At 41.7% G+C, this 21,555-nt stretch overlaps 1 protein-coding gene across 4 annotated transcripts in view; it reads left to right on the top strand.

Moving 5' to 3' along the window:
* The window catches only part of fbxl17 (F-box and leucine-rich repeat protein 17), a 749,949-nt gene that overhangs the window by 241,592 nt on the left and 486,802 nt on the right, over positions 1 to 21,555 (top strand). For all 4 annotated transcript variants that reach the window (XM_060837165.1, XM_060837173.1, XM_060837184.1 and 1 more), the window contains exon 7: positions 19,632 to 19,739. In XM_060837165.1, coding sequence (XP_060693148.1) covers positions 19,632 to 19,739 — 108 coding nt within the window. The remainder of the gene's footprint in view (positions 1 to 19,631; positions 19,740 to 21,555) is intronic.

Below are 21,555 nucleotides of genomic sequence, written 5' to 3'. Positions count from 1 at the left end.
CTCTCCCGATAGCTCAAACCCTCCAACCCTGGCAACATCCTTGTAAATCTTTTCTGAACCCTTTCAAGTTTCGCAACAGCCCTTCCTCTTACAGATCGCATGTTGTAAACCTTTGTCACCTTTTACCAATTTGGAATTCCTTAAATAAACTGAAGCTTTAGCAGTCGTATGTCGATGTGAGAGAGTAATGTATGGAGCTGCTTTCATCTCATAGTGGGAATCATTCTAATAACTCTCAACAATGGACTTGGATCTTTCTTAAAATGTGGCAGCCACAACTCCACACCTTTCAGAAGGTGCAAAGGATGTCATGTTCTCAAGAGTCATGCTTTAAATTGTTCATTTGCTTCAAAGCTCGAGTAAAGTTGAGGTCTCAACGATAGCTAATTGTCATTTCTATCAATATACAGGGTCCATGCGATTTTATTTCCCTAGATGGATAGAGGGGAGGGATTACTAATATATCTCTGCAGCCCACAGATGTGAGAAGCTTGTCAGGGCCTGGGGAAAAGAGAGCTCCTCCTAGTTGAAAACCCCTATTGTTCATTGCACATGAATACAAAGAACAAAGAAAATTTACAGCCCAGGAACAGGTCCTTTGGCCTCTAAGCCTGTGCCGATCCTAGTCCACTGTCTAAACCTATCGCCCAATTCCTCAGGATCTATATCCCTCTGCTCCCCATCTACTCATGCATCTGTCCAGACACACCTTAAATGAATGTACCATGCCTGCCTCTACTACCTCTTCTGCCAACGAGTTCCAGCCACCTACCACCCTCTCTGTAAAGTAATTTCCACATGTATCTCTCGTAAACTTTTCTCCTTTCACCTAGAATGCGTGACCTCTTGTTATTGAATCCCTCACGCTGGGAAAAAGCTTATCTCTATTCACCCTGTCTATACCCTTCATGATTTTGTTGACCTCAATCAGGTTGCCCCTCAATCTCCTTTTCTCTAATGAAATCAATCCTAACCTACTCATCCTGTCTTCATAGCTAGCACCTTCTATGTGAGGCAACATCCTTGTAAACCTTCTCTATATCCTCTCTCAAGCGTCCACATCCATTTGGTAATGTGGCGACCAGAACTGTGCACAGTATTCTGAATGTGGCCAAACCAAAGTTTGTACAATTTTAACATAACCTGCCAGCTCTTATGTGCAATATCCCATCCGATGAAAGCATGCATACCATATGCCTTCTTGACCATACTATCCACCTGTGTAGCCACCTTCAGGGTACAATGGACCTGAGCTCTCCGATCTCTCTTCTCATCAACTTTTCTGTTTACAGTATAGTTTGCTTGAGAATTAGATCTTCCAAAATGCATCACTTCACATTTGCCGGGATTGAATGCCATCTGCTACTTCTCCATCCAACTCTCCAGTCTGTCTATATTCTCTGTGTTCTTTGACAGTCCTCTGTGCTTTCTGCTACTCCACTAATCTTTGTGTCATCTGCAAACTTACTGGTCAGACAACCAATACCTTCTTCTAGATCATTTATATATATCACAAACATCAGTGGCCCCAGCACTGATCCCTGTGGAACACCACAGGTCCTGTTTCTTCATTTTGAGAAACTCCTTCAACAACTACTACTCTGTCCCCTGTTGCTCAACTAGTTCTTTACCCACCTAGCTAAAACACCCTGCACACCATGTGACTTCACTTTCTCCATTAGGTTATCATGGAGAATCTTATCAAGTGTCTTCCTAAAGTCCATGTATATGACATCTGCAGCCCTTCCTTCATCTATCAACTTGGTCACTTCCTCAAAGGGTTCTATTAAATTGGTAAACCACGATCTCCCCCGCACAAAACCATGTTGCCTGTCACTGGTAAGCCTATTCTTTTCCAAATATAAATAGGTTCTACCAGTACTACCTTCTCCAGCAACTTTCCCACCACTTACATCAGGCTCACTGGTCTGTAGTTACCTGGAATATCCCTACTACCCTTCTTGAACAGGGGGACCACGTTAGCAGCTCTCCAGTCCTCTGGTACTTCATCTGTGTTTAAGCATGTTACAAAGATATCTGTCAGGGCCCCAGCTATTTCCTCTCTTGCCTCCCTCAGCAACCTGGGATAGATCCCATCCGGTCCTGGGGATTTGTCCACCTTAATATCCTTTAGCCTACCCAACACGTCCTCCCTCCTATGTCAACGTGATCCAGATTAAATAGACTTCTATCTCTAATCTCAACATTCATCATGTCCCCCCCCTCAGTGAACACACTGATGCAAAGTAATAATTGAGAATCTCACCCGTTTTCTCAGGCTCGACACACAACCTTCCTTCCTTATCTTTTAGTGGACCAACTATTTTTCTAGTTACCCTCTTGCTTCTTATATATGAATAAAAGCCCTTGAGATTCTCCTTAATTCTGCTTGCTAAAGTTATTTCATGACCCCTTTTAGCCCGCTTGATTCCTTGTTTAAGATTGGTCCTACTTTCCCAATAGTCCTCCACGGCCCGTTCTGTTCTTAGCTGCCTAGACCTTATGTACGCTTCCCTTTTCCTCTTGGCTAGTCGCACGATTTCTCTTGTCATCCACAGTTCATGAATCTTGCCTTTCTTATCCCTTGTTTTCAAAGGGACATGCCTATCCTGTACTATCTACAATCTATCTTTGATGGACTCCCACATGTCAAGTGTGGAATTCCTTTCAAATAGCTGCCCCCATCCACATTTCCCAGCTCCTCCTGAATTTTGGCCTTAGCCCATTTTAGTACTCTTCCCTTAGAACCACTCTCATCTTTGCCTACGAGTATTCTAAAATTGTGGTCACCATTCCCAAAGAAATCTCCCACTGCAATTTCTGCGGCCTGGCCTAGCTCATTCCCCAACACCAAGTCTAATATGGCCCATTCCCCAGCTGGACTATTGACAGACTGCTCTAGAAACCTTTCCTGGATGCTCCTTACAAATTCTGCCCCATTCAGACCTCTGACACTCACTGACCTGTGAATGTGGATGATGAATCTTATTTGGAAAACCAAATTCATAATGAGTTAAATGTAGCTGGCAGCTTCCTCTAGTGCTAGAGGAAGAGCTCACTGTGAAATCTTACTGTGAAACGCAGTTCTGAGATTACAGGCTACCAGGTTGGGAAAGCAAAAGAACAAAAGTAAACCCTTGGGAGCTAGGTTTCAGAGTTGGATAATGACTTAAGGACATTGTAATAAATACCTGTAAAATGGGTTTTCAGTTATGTTGAAAAGAAAGTATTTAGTTTAGTTCTTTATAATATGTATATTAAAATAATGTTCAATCCATCATGCTTTTAGTTATAGCAAAAATCTTAAAACATGAGGCTGTGACATACTAACCTTTCCTCTATTAATTGTGAGTGAATTTAATTATGCTGCTGTAAATTTTTTTTTATTTTTTATTTTTTTTCTTTAAACCACTTATAACCATTAGAATTTTAACACCAAAAATAGTTCAGGATACATTTTGATGATGTATGGCACTATGGTGTGCATGTTGTGCATCACAGGGGGATAAACTCTGGTAACAAAGTAGCAGCTGTACTTGTCACATGGTTCCATCTTTAACATTGAAACCATTTGTCACAGTGCCACTTCAAGAAGTAACAGGTACTGATTGAAACTCATAATCCATGTACAGGATTTGATATATACTTAATGCATCACTGAAGAGCAGATGAGAAGTAAGAGTTCTTTGCACTGGCTTTATTTTCAATCTCGATGCAAGGTTGAATTTCATGGATCATGTTACACCCAAGTTTGATTTTAATGACATTTAGATATACAGTAACGAATATGTGATCAGTGCAAATGGTATTGCTTTAAGCTCTTATTTGCTGCGTCACTTCAAGATTGTGATAATTTTAGTGATTCAAGTTAATTGTCATGAAGTATGATCTATTCACCCAGCCATTTGAAGTTTCACATTCAATATTCATGGCTAATTCATAACAAGTGAAAAGTAATTATATCTTTTCATAATTATATATATGATCAAGATTTTATTTAAAAAAACTTCCACTAAGAAAAAACGTTAAAATATTCTTCCTAATCAGAAGTTGGTATTCCAGGGATAAATGAGATAAATATTTGACAGAATAGTAGCTGTACTTTCTTTCCCATTCATATCAGCATTTTAGTTCAAAATATGAAAGAAATATTTTGCACCAAATTTCATGCATCTCAGACATGCTGGAGCAAGATGAAAATTTAATAGACATGCTGCAGCCATTCCTGTACAGGTTTAATTCCAAAAGTGGTTCTACTGTATTGGAGATTTTACCTTCCTGCTGATTAAGTGCCATGTGGAATGATATTGACAGTTTTCCAAGTAGAGGGCAAAAGCAACAGTTAAAAGTGTGGATGGCATAAATTTGATTATGTGAAGCCTTTCCACATTTTTCAGTGTTAGTGCTCACTGTTCTCACTGTAATGCCCAAGAATGCCGAAGAAATCTTTAGCTTAATTGTATCAAGATTTGTCATCAGGGTTGGTCTGGGACCATAATCTCATTTCAATCGCAGAGCATCAGTATTTAATCAAAATCCTGTTTCGTTGGGAGAAACATTTCATTTTGCTGAGTGTAACCAATTTTTAAATAACAGGTTTGGTTACAAATGTACTTATTTTCTCTAGTGTGAAAAGAAAACAGATGTTAGCCCAACAGATATTTAACAATAACCTTTGTATTTTTTTCCTCTCATGATCAAATTAATGAAGGGGAGGTGCCAGTATTAGACTGGGGTTTGCAAAGTTAAAAATCACACAACTCACAACAGAATTTATAGCAAAAGATCACAGTGTCATGCATGCAACTGATAACGATATATTGAACAAACCTAGATTACTGTTAAGTTTTTCATCTTTTACATTGGGTTGCAGGTTTTAGTTCATTAACATGTAAACCCCAGAACATCTTTCAAATCATATTTTCGAGATAACTTAAGGTTTTATAAAAACAAGTGACATCTCAGCTCAGACAATGTAGTAAAGGTGTGAGGTTAGAGTTTTTTTTATTTGTTTGTGGGACTTGGGCGTTGCTGGCTGGCCAGCATTGATAGCCCATCCCTATATACCCTTGAGAACGTGGTGCTGAGCTGGCTTCTTGAATTGCTGCAGTCCACTTGATGTGGGTTGACCTACAATGCTGGTAGGGAGGGAATTCCAGCATTTGACTCAACGACTATGAAGGAACGGTGGTATATTTCTATGTCAGCTTAGAGGGAACTTGCAGGTATGGTGTTCCCTGCTGCCCTTGTCCTTCTAGGTGGAAGTGTCATTGGTTTGGAAGGTGCTGTCTAGGGATCTTTGGTGAATAGATAGTACATACTGCTGCTACTGAGCATTGGTGGCGGAGGGATTGAACGTTTGCAGATGTGGTGCCAATAAAGTGAGTTGCTTTGTCCTGGTGTCAAGCTTATTGTTGGAGCTGTACACATCCAGGCAAGTGGGGAGTATTTCATCACACTCCTAACTTGTGCCTTGTAGATGGTGGATTGTCTTTGGGTATCAGGAGCAGAGATACTCATTGCAGTATCCCTCGTCTCTGACCTCCTGTTGAAGCCACTGTGTTTATGTGGTGAGTCCAGTTGAGTTTCTGGTCAACGGTAACCCCAACGAGGTTGACAGTGGCGGATTCAGTGATGGTAATACAGTTGAATGTCAAGGGGCTGTGGTTAGAGTGTCTCTTGTTGGTGATGGTCATTGTCTGGCATTTGTGTGGCATGAATGTTACTTGCCACATGTTGACCCAAACTTGGATATTGTTGCATTTGAGTATGTTCTGCTTCAGTATCTGAGGAGTTGAGAATGGTGCTGAATGCCGTGCAATGATCGGCGAACATCCCCACTTCTGATCCTTTGACAGAGGGAAAATCAGTAATGAAGCAGCTGAAGATTGTTAGGCCTCGGATACTACCTTGAAGAACCCCTGCAGAGATGTCCTGGAGCTGAGATAACTAACCCTCCACAACCACAACCACTTTCCTTTGAGCCAGCAATATAACTCTAACCAGCAGAGTATTTGCCCCCTGATACCCATTGATTCCAGTTTTGCCAGGGCCTTTTGATGCCATACCTGGTCAAATGTGGCCTTGATGTTCAGAGCTGTCACTCTCACCTCATCTCTGGAATTCAGCTCTTTTGTCCATGTTTGAATCAAGGCTATGATGAGTTCAGGAATTGAGTGACTATGGCAAAACCCAAAGAGGGTGTCACTGAACAGGTTGTTGCTGAGCAGGTGCTGCTTCATAGCATTGTTGATGACCCCTTCCATCACTTTACTGATGATGGAGAGTAGACTGATTGGGTGGTAATTGGCTGAGTTGGATTTGTCTTGCTTTTTGTGTACAGGACATACCTGGGCAGTTTTCCACATTGCCGGGTAGTGACCGTGTTGTAATTCAACTGGAAGAGTTTGGCTAAGGCAGCAGAAAGTTCTGGAGCATGTCTTCAGTATTATTGCCGGAATGTAATCAGTGCCCATTGCCTTTGCCATATCCAGCGCTTCCAGCTATTTCTTGATATCACGTTGAATGAATCAAATTGGCTGGACACTGGTATCTGTGATGCTGGGGACCACTGGAGGAGCCCGAAATGGATCATCCAGTCAACATTTCTGACTGAAGATTGTTGTGAATGTGTCAGCCTTATCTTTTGCACTGATGTTCTCCATCATTGAACATGGGGATATTTGTGGAGCATCCTCCTCCTCCAGTGAATTGTTTGAATGTCCACCACTATTCACAACGGCATGTGGAAGGACTGCTGAGTTCAGATCTGATCCGTTGGTTGTGGAATTGCTTAGCTCTGTTTATGTCATCTGGCACACAAAAAGTCCTGTTTGGTAGCTTTATCAGGTTGACACCTTGTTTTTAGCTGTTCCTGATGTTGCTCCTGGCATGCCCTCCTGCACAATCCATTGAACCAGAATTGATCCTCTGCCTCGATGGTAATGATTGAGTGGGGGATATGCCAGGCCATGAGGTTGCAGATTGTGCTGGAATACAGTTCTGCTGCTGTTGATGGCCCACAGTGCCTCATGAATGCCCAGTCTTGAGCTGCTAGATTGGTTCGCAGTGTGTTTCATTTAGCGAGGTGATAGTGCCACACAACATAATGGAGATTATTCTCAATGTGAAGCCGGGACTTTGTCTCCACAGGGCAGTCTGGTAGTCACTTTTACCTCTACTGTTATGGACAGATGTTTCTGCAGCCAGTAGATAAGTAAGAATGAGAGTAAGTATGCTTTTCCCTCTTGTAGGTTCCTTCAACACCTGCCGCAGACCCAGTCTAGCAGTTATGTCTTTTAGGACCCGACCAGCTTGATCAGTAATGCTGCTGCTGAGCCATTCTTGGTGATGGACATTGAAATCCCCCACCCAGAGTACATTTTCTGTCTTTGCTACCCTTCGTGTTTCCTCCAAGTATTGTTCAACGTGGAGGAGTACTGCTTCATCAGCCAAAGGAGGATGGTATGTGGTAACCAGTAAGAGGTTTCCTTGTCCATGTTTAACCTGAAGCCATGACGTTTCATGGAGTCCCGCGTCGATGTCAAGGACTCCCACGGCAACTCCCTCCCAACTGTATACCACCGTGCTGTCACCTCTGCTAGATCTGTCTTCCCGGAGGGACGTGACATATCCAGAGGTGGTCATGGTGGTGTCTGGGATGTTATCCGTAAGGTTTGATTCTGCACGAATGAATATGTGAGGCTGGTGTTTGACTAGTCTGTAAGAGAGCTCTCCCTATTTTGCCACTAGCCCCCAGATGTTGGTAAGGAGGACTTTGCACGGTTGACAGGGCTGTTTGGTGTTTCTGCCATTGTGTTTTCTGATTCCAAGGTCAATGCCTGGTGGTCTCTCTGATTTCGCTTCTTTTTGTGTGGCCTTCGAGCAATTGATACTACTGAATGGCTTACTAGGCTATTTCAGAGGGCAGTTGAGAATCAACCACATTGCTGTTGTTCTGGAGCCATGCACGGGTAACATGGCAGATTTCTTCCCCTAAAGGACATTAGTGAATCAGATGGGTTTTTCCAACAATTGACAATGGTTTCATGGTCATCAGTTGAATCTTAATTCCAGATTTGTTTTTGTTGAATTCAAATTCGACCATCTGTTGTGGCAGGATTCGAATCCAGGTCCCCAGAACACTATTCTGGATTTCTGGATGAATAATCAAGTGATAATGCCAATAGGCTACCACTTCCCCCACTACAAAGTCTGTCTGTATCCCAATCTTGAATCAGACTGTTCCTGTTTCCAAAGTAGGAATTTGTAAGATGTTATATAGATTGACTGCCTGCAGATCGTGTGCTTTTTGAACAAAATAGAATGTATCTGGAATTTCAATTCTGCAAATGCAAATTCACCCCGTAGACTTGTATGTGAGGGAGTGAGTGAGTGAGTGAGTGAGTGAGTGAGTGAGTGAGTGTGTGAGTGTGTGTGAGAGAGAGAGAGAGAGGAGAGGGTGTGCATGGGAGAGGGTCTGAGTGAGTGTCGTGGGTCACCTGTAGTGTGACATGAACCCAAGGTCCCGGATGAAGCCATCTTCATGGGTACTGAACTTGACTATCAGCCAATTCTGTGTCTTATGATCCTGCTGCCTGATGAAGAAGCAGCAGTCTGAAAGCTAATACTTCCAAATAAACCTGTTGGACTATAATCTGGCATTGAGTAATTTTTAACTTTGATCAAATTAATGTTCAATTCTATACTACAAGGATAGTTGAAAAGCAATATTCCACTTTATCTTTGCTGTCTTTTGATGTTTTCAGATGACATCAAGTTTAAATCAGTACTCTGTTTGCAACTGGCTATTAACAGAAAATGTTCGCTAATCATGTGCTTTGCAAGCTCATGTCGCAGTGAGTTTACCCTCAAGAAACAATCAGCATTGACAGTCTTTCAATAAAGCTAGAAACGATTCTGCTCTCTCTATCCTAATTTGCAAGAAGTCCTATTCACTCACCCCCATGTGTTTGCTGCCCTACATTGACTCCTGGGCTGTCACTGTCGTGACATGCTCTTATTTCTTTTCATATCTTCGCACGAATCTCTCCCTGCTTCTGTCATCCCCTCAATTGTTACATCTCTTTGAAGTGGCATCCTTTCTCCACTTTTGGTTTCTCATCTGTTGATTGAAGCATTACTTTCAGCTACTCAGCTTCTCTGCCTCCCTATATTTTTTTCCTCCCTCATTGAAACTTAACTGTTACTGTCCTCCTATATCAAATTTTGTTTTTAAATGCTGTGAAGAACCTGGGAAATTTTCCTATATAAGTGTAAAGTAGATGTGTTTATATGTACATATATGTGTGTTTTATGTATTTAGATGACCCATGTATTGTTCCCTTTCTACAATCTATAGACTTGGTCACCGAGCACTAATAATTAACTGTTTGCTGTTTTCAATGCTGTAACTAACAGTTTAAATTTTGCACAATGACCTAGATCCTTTTGTTAGACATCAGAATAGTAATAACCAGGAATTAAATATATGAATTTTTAGCGAGTTTTGAGAAGATATGATTTTTTAATGCATTTGTGTATCTTGTATATTTGAGCTGAGCTGCTTCGATATTCACTATCATTGAACATTCTTGTAATGAAGGAAACTGTTTATTCAACATGATTTTTATTACTTCTATTTTATTAATCCTACATTTCTATATTATTCACAAAACATTATTGTGCCAATAAAAAAGATTATTTAGAGTGCAAAGTGAAAGACTTCCTCTGAGACTGACTGAAGGATTGTGTATGCTCAGCGGGTTTATAAATATTAGATCAAATACAAGTTTGTGTTCAGATTTTGCAATTAAAATGGTTGCTTCTGCAGATTGTGCTCATGGTTAAAGGCTGCCATGGATAGATCTAATTTGGAATGTGTCCATTGCCAAGAAGTTCAAATGAACACCCTTGGGGGCTAACTGGAGGACAGTTATTAAATTTTCAGAAAATTAAGAAGACCGCTAAAGTTCAGGATTCTATTTGCTATCAAGGTTAACAGGGACTAATTCAAAACTCCTAGTCCTTAAAAAGAAAATATTTTCCAACACCTCACATTTTAAAAACCTCCATGTAGGTCAGATCCCATTTGTGTGAAGCAATACACTTGGGATTCAACTCTTTGTGAATGCTCTTTTGCTTAATTGTTGTGAAAGTAACCATGTTTTGATCAGCTGAAGCTGGTCTTCCACTTTCGTACATGTGGATTATATTCTTTTTGGTACTAAACTGGAGAAAATTATGCAGAAATTATTAATACCATTTATACATGTTGCTGAAACCTAATGGAAGGAAACGCCTAGCTACTGTTTCGTGCTGGCTAAATTTGGAATCCGGGTGGGTTAGAATTACATCTTGTCTGTTTTATGTGTTGTGGAGCTAGCTGCTTCCAGCTAATATTGCAATAGAGTGCTTTTACCAATGTTCCTTCTTAGATATTTTTAATCAACTTGTTTGGACTTGCTACGACATATTTATTGAGCAGGTAGGATTTGAAATCAGACCCTCCGGTCCAGAGGTAGAGACACTGCCACAATGCCACCAAAGCTGTAATCCTCCTTTCAACTTTTTTAAAAATAAGACTTTAAAAAGTTAACCACAACCTTGGTGAGGCAAAGCAAGCTGGATATTTTTAAATCAACCTGTTCAAAGATAAAATGACACACCTCCAGAGCAGGTGAACTTGAACCTGGTCGGCTTGGCTTAGAACTAGGGATACTACCAGTGTCACAGGAGTCCTAATCTATATTTCTGCACTAAGTTAGGTGGAATTTTTGAATGAACAGTAATGGAGGATGAACCATGAATGATTCTTCATGAGAAGAAAAACTGGTCTTAACCACTTCTAGTTTATTGCATGACACCAGTAGGGTCAAGTTAAATTGTTCAGTTAATGTCAGAAGAAATGATGACAATTGCCATTATTAAAATAGAATGACAGCAAACGAATGCACAACAGATAGAGACAAACATGTTCAAGAGCCGTCCAATTCGCAGACGGAACGTAATGTCTCATATGCAGATAAAAATGCTGATCTCATTGGAAAGCCCAACTGGGAAAAAGATGGAACAATCAAAGAAATAAGATGGCAAAGGGATTACCCCATGCAGAGCGGCAGGGTGAATGAGAGACACAAAACCACAATATTCATACCTTGGAGTTAGTGAAAAGTTTGAGATGACAATAAATAAGAGAACCTGCACAGCATGATATATCTCGATACTGTAGTTCTCAGAGAAAATAAATTTATAAAACAAGACGGCACGGTGGCACAGTGGTTAGCACTGCTGCCTCACAGCACCTGAGACCCGGGTTCAATTCCCGACTCAGGTGACTGACTGTGTGGAGTTTGCACGTTCTCCCCGTGTCTGCGTGGGTTTCCTCCGGGTGCTCCGGTTTCCTCCCACAGTCCAAAGATGTGCGGGTCAGGTGAATTGGCCATGCTAAATTGCCGGTAGTGTTAGGTAAGGGGTAAATGTAGGGGTATGGGTGGGTTTCGCTTCGGCGGGTCGGTGTGGACTTGTTGGGCCGAAGGGCCTGTTTCCACACTGTAAGTCTAATCTAATCTAAAGACACATTAGTAAAAAATGAAAAAGTGAACCCATAACCACGAATCTAAACTGAAACTTGATGGCAGTGTACACTCTATTCAGACTCTACTGGGATATCTTTGCTGAAAATTTGGAAGGAAATGGGCAGCCAAACAAAGCGACTCTGAAATTGGAGTGATATAATGCTGACATCACATGGTGGAATTAAGATATAGCAGTTAGAAACAACCCAAATCAGAGGCACAGACAAAGGAATACCCAAACCTTGACCCTGACAGTCATAGAACATAGAACATAGAAAGATACAGCGCAGTACAGGCCCTTCGGCCCTCGATGTTGCGCCGACCGAATCCTACCTAACCTACACTAGCCCAATAACTTCCAAATGCCTATCCAATGCCCGCTTAAATGACCATAAAGAAGGAGAGTTCACCACTGCTACTGGCAGGGCATTCCATGAACTCACAACCCGCTGCGTAAAGAATCTACCCCTAACATCTGTCCTATACCTACCACCCCTTAATTTAAAGCTGTGTCCCCTAGTAACACCTGACTTCATTAGCGGTAAAAGGTTCTCAGTGTCGACCCTATCTAAACCCCTAATCATCTTATACACCTCTATCAAATCTCCCCTAAACCTTCTCTTCTCCAATGAGAACAGCCCCAAGTGCCTCAGCCTTTCCTCATAAGATTTTCCTACCATTCCAGGCAACATCCTGGTAAACCTCCTCTGCACTCGTTCCAATGCCTCCACATCCTTCCTATAGTATGGCGACCAAAACTGCACACAATACTCCAGATGAGGCCGCACCAGAGTCTTATACAGTTGCAACATGACCTCAGGACTCCGGAACTCAATTCCTCTACCAATAAAGCCCAGTACACCATATGCCTTCCTCACAGTACTATTTACCTGGGTGGCAACTTTCAGAGATCTGTGTACATGGACACCAAGATCCCTCTGCTCATCCACACTACCAAGTAGCCAACCATTAGCCCAGTAATCCATCTTCTTGTTACTCCTACCAAAGTGAATGACTTCACACTTAGCTACATTGAATTCCATTTGCCACATTTCTGCCCAGCTCTGCAACTTATCTATATCCCGCTGTAACCTACCACTTCCTTCCTCACTATCCACAACTCCACCGACTTTTGTGTCATCCGCAAACTTGCTTACCCAGCTTTCAAGCCCTTCCTCTAGATCATTTATAAAGATAACAAAAAGCAATGGTCCCAAAACAGATCCTTGTGGTACACCGCTAGTAACTGCACTCCAAGATGAACATAGTCCATCAAATACTACCCTCTGTCTCCTTCCAGCCAGCCAATTCCTAATCCAAACCTCTAATGTATCCTCAATGCCATACCTCCGTAGTTTTAGCATTAGCCTACCATGGGGAACCTTATCGAACGCCTTACTAAAATCCATATACACAACATCTACTGCTTTACCCTCGTCCACTTCCTTAGTCACCTTCTCAAAGAACTCAATAAGGTTTGTGAGGCACGAGCTGCCCTTCACAAAACCATGCTGGCTATCCTTGATCACGTTATTCCTATCCAGATGTTCATAAATCTTATCCCTTACCATTCTCTCTAAGACTTTGCCCACCACTGAAGTCAGACTCACTGGCCTATAGTTACTAGGGCTATCCCTACTCCCTTTCTTGAACAAGGGGACCACATTCGCTATCCTCCAGTCCTCTGGTACTATTCCCGTTGACAATGACGACATAAAAATCCAGGCCAATGGCTCTGCTATCTCCTCCCTAGCTTCCCATAGGATCCTAGGGTAAATGCCATCAGGCCCAGGAGACTTATCTATTTTCATCCTTTCCAATATTCCCAGAACCTCTTCCCTGCATATTTCCAGGCCATCCATTCTAATCATTTGTGACTCCATATTCACATCAGCAACAGTGTCCTGTTCCTGAGTGAATACTGATGAAAAGTATTGATTTAGTGTCTCTCCAATCTCCTCCGCCTCCACACACAACTTCCCACTACTATCCTTGACTGGACCGATACCTACCCTAGTCATCCTTTTATTCCTGACATACCTATAGAAAGCCTTTGGGTTTTCCCTAATCCTACCAGCTAAAGACTTTTCATGTCCCCTTCTCGCTTCTCTTAGCTCTCTCTTTAGATCCTTCCTGGCTACCTTATAACTCTCTATCGCCCCAACTGAACCTTCACGCCTCATCTTTACATATGCCGCCTCCTTCCCTTTCACAAGGGATTCCAATTCCTTACTAAACCACGGCTGCCTCACAAGGCCCTTTACACCATGCCTGACTGGTACATACTTATTGAGGACACGTAGTAGCTGCTCCTTGAACAATCCCCACATCTCATTAGTGTTCTTCTCTTGAAGCCTGTTTTACCAATCCACACATCCTAAGTCATGCCTCACTGCATCATAATTTCCCTGCCCCCAGCTATAACTCTTCCCCTGCGGCGCACACTTATCCCTCTCCATCACTAAAGTAAAAGTCACCGAGTTATGGTCACTGTCCCCGAAGTGCTCACCTACCTCCAAGTCTAACACCTGGCCTGGTTCATTACCTAGAACCAAATCCAGTATAGCCTCACCTCTTGTTGGCCAGTCAAGCCAACCTGTGGGATCCCACATTGGCTGTGAATTTTGAAGGCTAAGGCAGAAATCAAGTCAGCCTGTTTGGTGATCTTTTCTCCCTAATCTTATGCTGAAGGTCTTAGTCAGTAAAGAAAAGTGTCTGTCTGCTTCCTTGATAATCTCACATACCTGAACTTTTACCATCAAAATCTGTAACTGTACACTTCAACATTGCTACGCAGTTTTCAGACTTTATCCATTCACAGCGTATTCTCTTGCTTTATTTGTCCTCCTTAAAAACATTAGCTAGGATTATCTGCTGGCCTGACAGTTTTTGATTTGAGTAAAAGGTGAGGTCTGCAGATGCTGGAGATCAGAGCTGAAAATGTGTTGCTGGTTAAAGCGCAGCAGGTCAGGCAGCATCCAAGGAGCAGGAGAATCGACGCTTCGGGCAAAAGATGAAGGGCTCATGCCCGAAACGTCGATTCTCCTGCTCCTTGGATGCTGCCTGACCTGCTGTGCTTTAACCAGCAACACATTTTCAGTTTTTGAGTTGACACTCTTTCTCCCTTCTCTCCACTCCAGATCAGATCTAGCCTGAGATTGTCCCCCACACCTGGACCCTAACTGAAACCATCACCAGCACAGCCCCTGACCATACCCAACCAGACCCTACCCAACCGGCTCGTTATTAATCTGGCATCCCAGCTGGAATTCCCCACTTGACACCGATCAAGTGGCACCTTAGTAACTACCTTACCTACTTTAGTTTGATAGCTGCTGTCAAATTTCAGAAAACAGCAGCTGACTGCTGTGAAAAGGTTTGCCTTCCTCGGACAGTTCTGCCCTCCAAAAGAACTGTCAGAACCTTAATATGGCTTCACAATCCTGAGTGGAATCTCTTCTCAGAAATATGGAGCTCACTCCTTTCATAAAAGACAAGTGCTCGAGTGGCACTCTGCATGAGATTGCCATTCCTTGGAACGCTGTTTCATTATTGAGATAGTGCTTTAAAGGGAGCAATGAAGGATTAAGGAAAGGGAAAATTGAAAAGCAAGAACAGAAATGTCAAGGATGTGGAGTCAAGAAAGTAGAGTGAGTCACAATGGGATAGACAGCTTAATAAAGGTTAAAACATCAATAACTTGGGTAGTATCAGGAAAATCCTGCAAATGTGCACAACAAAATAGATGATAACACTTTGAATCTATAATGGCTATTCAGTCATTGTTACATAGTGAAAAGATTGGAAATTAGGTCATCGAGGATTTTTAATTTTCGGAAGAAAATGGAAAAGGACGAAGATTTGCCTTGATAATAAAAGAAAGGGTGACATCAGTAAAGAGAAGTATTATTATGGTACTAGCTAGCGTGCACTGGTTCTTGTGGGACACTCCTGTGGGTGAAAGTGAGGACTGCAGATGCTGGAGATCAGGGCTGAAAATGTGTTGCTGGAAAAGCGCAGCAGGTCAGGCAGCATCCAAGGAGTAGGAGAATCGACGTTTTGGGCATGAGCCCTTCAGGAATGAGGAAGGTGTGCCAAGCAGGCTAAGATAAAAGGTAGGGAGAAGGGACTTGGGGGAGGGGCGTTGGAAATGCGATAGCTGGAAGGAGGTAAAGGTGAAGGTGATAGGCTGGAGTGGGAGTGGGGGCGGAGAGGTCAGGAAGAAGATTGCAGGTTAGGAAGGTGGTGCTGAGTTCTAGGGTTGGGACTGAGACAAGGTGGGGGAAGGGGAAATGAGGAAACTGGAGAAATCTGAGTTTATCCCTTGTGGTTGGAGGGTTCCTAGGCGGAAGATGAGGCGCTCTTCCTCCAGTCATCGTGTTGCTATGGTCTGGCGATGGAAGAGTCCAAGGACCTGCATGTCCTTGGTGGAGGTGAAGTGTTGAGCCACGGGGTGGTTGGGTTGGTTGGTTGGTCCGGGTGTCCCAGAGGTATTCTCTGATTCGTTCCGCAAGTAGGCGGCCTATCTCCCCAAGATAGAGGAGGCCACATCAGGGGCAGCGGATGCAGTAAATGATGTGTGTGGAGGTGTAGGTGAATTTGTGGTGGATATGGAAGGATCCCTTGGGGCCTTGGAGGGAAGTAAGGGGGCAGGTGTGGACACATGTTTTGCATTTCTTGCAGTTGCAGGGGAAGGTGCCGGGAGTGGAGGTTGGGTTGGTGGGGGGTGTGGACCTAACGAGGGAGTCACAGAGGGAGTGGTCTTTTCGGAACGCTGAGAGGGGAGGGGAGGGAAATATATCCCTGATGGTGGGATCCGTTTGGAGGTGGCAGAAATGACGACGGATGATGTGATGTATATGGAGGTTGGTGGGCTGGTAGGTGAGGACCAGTGGGGTTCTGTCCTGGTAGCGATTGGAGGGGCGTGGCTCAAGGGCTGAGGAGCAGGAAGTGGAGGAGATGTGGTGGAGAGCATCGTCGATCACGTCTGGGGGGAAATTGCGGTCTTTGAAGAAGGAGGCCATCTGGGTTGTATGGTGTTGGAACTGATCCTACTGGGAAAAGATGCGACAGAGATGAAGGAATTGGGAATATGGGAAATTTACCTGGACCATCTCAGACTCCTCCCTCCCCTTCCTAGACCTCTCCATTTCTATCTCGGGCGACCGAATCAACACGGACGTTTACTATAAACCGACCGACTCCCACAGCTACCTAGATTACACCTCCTCCCACCCTCCCCCCTGTAAAAACGCCATCCCATATTCCCAACATGCACAGAAAGGCAGGTTAAAATGGAGTGACACTTCTTGAAATAAAAAACAGTAGAGGAAAGAGCTCGGGTGTGCGCAAATAACATGAGAACAATATATTAAACAAAAAGAAATTGCTGGTGAAACTCAACAAGTATGGCAGCATCTGTGCAGAGAAAGCAGAGTTAACATTTCGAGTTCAGTGACTATTCATCAGAAAACCAGCAGTATGTTGGTGTGAATCTCTAGTTCTTTATTCATTTGTTTCATAATATAACTTTTAGCTTTAGCAATTAAAGTTTTAACTGTAAAAATCAGGGGCCGCTGGTTAAAACACTTCTGATGTAAATGGAATTTAAATAAACTTTGTATTTTTTTCCATTTAAAAGCTAGCCTATGTTTACCTTGCAAGGTCAGAGTTATTAGTGCAAGAAAACTTGAAAAGTCAATGATTTAACTCTGAGCTTGTTACCGAACCAGGGAGTCTTGAGTGAGCATTGTAAAATTTCATACATTATAGAAATTATTCACGTGAGTTAGAGATTCAGGATTGCGTTGAAGTTGAATAATTTGTTTACATTTGGAATCATCACAAAGCATGCCATGTTGTTGTGGTTCTGTTTGCCGAGCTGGGAATTTGTGTTGCAGACGTTTCGTCCCCTGTCTAGGTGACATCCTCAATGCCTGGGAGCCTCTTGTGAAGCGCTTCTGTGATCTTTCCTCTGGCATTTGTAGTGGTTTGAATCTGCCGCTTCCGGTTGTCAGTTTCAGCTGTCCGTTGCAGTGGTCGGTATATTGGGCCCAGGTCAATGTGCTTATTGATTGAATCTGCATGCCATGTTGTAATGGAAATAGTAATTCAGAGTGGAAGCTTGGACAGAAGGTTCTTTTGTTCAATTTGTCTGTGTGTGTTTGCTTTGAGAAGTGGCAGTTCATTTTGGGTGTCATGAGAAAATCAGATAGTGGAATAAAAAAGTACATCAGTCATCACAGAGCTTTAAGGCAGAAGACACCTTGAACAGTCAGCTTGGAAAGAGTTATCAAGAAGCTGTGAGAGTACACTGAGGGAAAATGAATGTGCAAATCAAGGAGAAAGAGCTGAAGATTTCAACTCATGAGTCAATTCTGGAGGGTCGTAGCATACTTTTTGGGTCAGTCCCATCAAAAGTGAATGGGCATTGAAGATATTGCAATATCAGAGCACTCTTGGAGAAAACGTTGAACTTAGCTTATAGAGTAAGTTTTTATTAGCTATCGTGTTACATTAATGGTGCATGCTTTACTTAATATATCTTTATAAATACTATAAAAGTTGTATTTGTTAAAAACAACATTGAAATCTTCCAGCCAATTTTGAAATGTTGGAATGTCAAAGGCTCCTCACAGGATTGTGACAATGTCTCATTCAAAATGTCGGCAATAGTGGTTGAAAGTCTGACAATTAAAATGTCACTTTTTCGTTCTGAACATTTTTTTTTGAAAGAAGAGTCCAAGGTTTCTTGAAATCTCCTGAAAAGCTGAAGAGTTTTTCCCTTTTCCCACACTTTTTGTTTTCTTTTATGCTCTAATATTCATTGTCAGCAATGTGAGTAAAGTGAATAGAAAAACTTATGATCCCTCATGGTTCCACTACTAATTTTGTACTGCTTTATTCTCCAGCACTGTTAGAAAACTTTGGAAAGTAAAGTGTCATCAGTCCCATTGAAACATCAAGATACCACTTCCATTAGACTTTTGCCTGTTGCATTTGCCTGCCGGTACCTCGAATGGCAAATAGAAACATCCTCTGCCATTGGTATATAGATTGTGACCTTCATTAATAAGCTAACAATATGTTTCTTACATCACAAATCTGTAAAATTCTGTCCTGCACATCAAACTAAATCAATCAACTGGCAGAGCAGCAAATTAAATTCTACACTAATGATCCAGTTTTGTTTATTACTTTTAAGAACATAGGTGCAGGCCTTTTGCTCCCTTGAACCTTCTTCCCCATCCAGTGATATTATAGCTTTGTTTCTACCTCAACTCCATTTTTCCATGTTACCTGCAAATCCCCCATGTACATTTAACTAAAAGAAAAGCAGAAATTGATAGCAAAACTCAACAGGTCTGGCAGCTTCTGTGGGGAGAATCAAGACTTAACACATTGAGTTCTGATGACATACAGGCAATTGTCCATAGCTGTGAGACAGAAGTGCTAACTACTGTGTTGCCCTGCACCATCATTAATTACATATTCACTGATAGTTTTAGAGCTGAAATCTGGAATTTCAAACTTGGTGTTGTTCTTATGTTGTAGCCAATCATCTGATAGTCTGTGTTTCCTTCTGCAATGAGGATAATACTCCCAATGGATGAGCAGTTTGGCAAACTGGCTGAGCCTGATTATAATCTTACTTGGGTAAGATTTACCATTGTAAAACAGCAGAAATGTTTGTATTGGGAGGAAAATGAAAGAAGAGTTGCAACTTGCCGACAATGGTTCTGGACGTCCATTGTGTAAAGGAAAAGTTCTGTTTTCTTGTTGATCTCAACCATTTAATTCCTACATTTTATTTATTAGGACTATGTTTGGTTAGATTGGCATAAGCAGCTTTTTGGAGGTGAAGTGAAATTGAGGAAGCTCAAGTTGAGAAACATTCCATTCATGTTGGTTGAAGAATCATGTCCTTTTGAACAATATGTTATTTTGCATAACCAATGCTATGCACTCGGGTAAAGCTTTTCTCTAGATGTACATGATGTTTTCCAACTGTGCAAGTGTCAGACTAATTTGTTTTTCACATGTTCTCCTTTGTAGGTGACAGATAAATCGGTGAAGGCATTTGCAGAACATTGTCCTTTGCTGCAGTATGTAGGTTTTATGGGCTGTTCAGTTACATCTCAAGGGGTCATCCACCTCACTCGGGTAAGTACAAGCCAGAAACTACTTGTTTTAAGTGTCTATAATTATTGACATACTTGTGATCTGTCACATCTTTCATGTCGTGAAGAATGAACAACAAAATGAGAGAAATATTGATTCTGCTGCTGTTCCTCCTACATGTTGACATCATTTAAAAATTCACTTTTTTGTTGAATTTCATCTCTGATGAGGATTGTTATGAAACAATTGCCACTTGTTTGTAATAATGGTGAAAGTAGAAAATACTGGCAAGTTTCAATGGGTTCGGCAGTGTTAATATTGTTAACTTCTCAGGCCATGATCACTTATTAATATCATCTTCGAACTGCTAAAATGAATTCCACTTAGATATCAGAAAATAAGGTACAAAGTAACACAGACTTGAGGGTAATTCATTTGCATGTACAGTATAGAGGATTCTTTAACAGATAGGAAGTTGAGATTAGTGAGAAATGGGATATCTTAAAAATGGCAGATTGTAACTACTGGAGTGCAACAAGGATCAGTGCTGTTCTCAAAGTTGAAAGTCATGTATTTAAATTCTATTACAAAGCTGAATGAAACATAGGGTGATGCATGTAAGGTCCAAAGCGATGTATAATGTGCGGTTATTCACTTGGCCAATAAGAATAGAACAACATTATATTTTTCAATGTGTGATACTTGTACACTTTGATGTTAATGGGAATTGGTGGTACTTGTACAAGGATTAATGACAGGATGCAGGTATAGCATGCAATTAAGAAAGCAAATTGACACAAATGTCGTTTACTGCAAAGGTATTTGAATGAAAAATAAGTAATAAAAACAGAAAATGCTGGAAATACTCAACAGATTAGGCAATGTCAATTCAAATTTGAATCATTAGCTGTTTTTCTCCAAACAGCTGACCTGGTGAATACTTGAAAAGTTTTCTGCTTTTATTTCGGATTTCCAGCATCAATAGCACTTTAGTATTGTGCAAAACTGACTAAGACTTACTATAATTATGCAGGCTTCAAAGATATTACATCTAGAGCAGTACATGAAGTTTTGATCTCCTATTTTGAAGAAAGGATATGTTTGTGTTGGTGATAGAACAGTGATGGTCAAGTGATTCATTCCTAAAATGAGAGGTTGAGTAATTTTGACCTGTGTTTTCTGGAGTTTGGAAGAATGAAAAACAGTTGCTAAACAGGGTGGATTTTGAGAGGTTATTTCTCTGGAGGTGATGAATATCTTGATGCGCAGTATTGTGAACAATTTGGAATTGTTTACCCAAGGAAGTTGAATATTCTCTTGAGTTGAATTAAATTGAATTAAATTTATTGTCACATGTTTCAAGGCACAGTGAAAAGCTTTGTCTTGTGAGCAATACAGGAAGATCACAGAATTGAGTAGCATAGCTAAGTAAATAATAGGTAAACAGCGGCAAAAACAAAAACACAGGTACAGGCGAATGTTAAGAGTTTGTGAGTCCATTCCAGTAGGATAGTAACTGTTTCAAACCCGGCTGGTGGATGTGTTCAGGCTTCTCTACCAAGAAAAACATTGCCAGGGTTGGGTGAATCTTGGAGAATGCTGGCGGACTTTCCTTGACAACGGGCCTGGTAGATGGATTCTGTAGGTGGGAGGTTGGCCTTTGTGATTGTGCGGGCTGAGTTCACCACTCTCTGTAACCGTCTCTATTCTTGAATGGTACAGTTGCCATACCGGGTCGCGATACATCCAGACAGAATGCTCTCGATGGCGCACCTATAAAAGTTGGCAAGGGTATTTGCTGTCATGTCAAATTTCCTCAGCTGCTTGAGGAAGAAGAGATGTTGTTGGGCCTTTGTAA

The sequence above is a fragment of the Hemiscyllium ocellatum genome, chromosome 2 (genome assembly GCF_020745735.1).
Source record: "Hemiscyllium ocellatum isolate sHemOce1 chromosome 2, sHemOce1.pat.X.cur, whole genome shotgun sequence".
Lineage (NCBI taxonomy): Eukaryota > Metazoa > Chordata > Chondrichthyes > Orectolobiformes > Hemiscylliidae > Hemiscyllium > Hemiscyllium ocellatum.
This window is presented reverse-complemented; position numbering and strand designations above follow the sequence as displayed.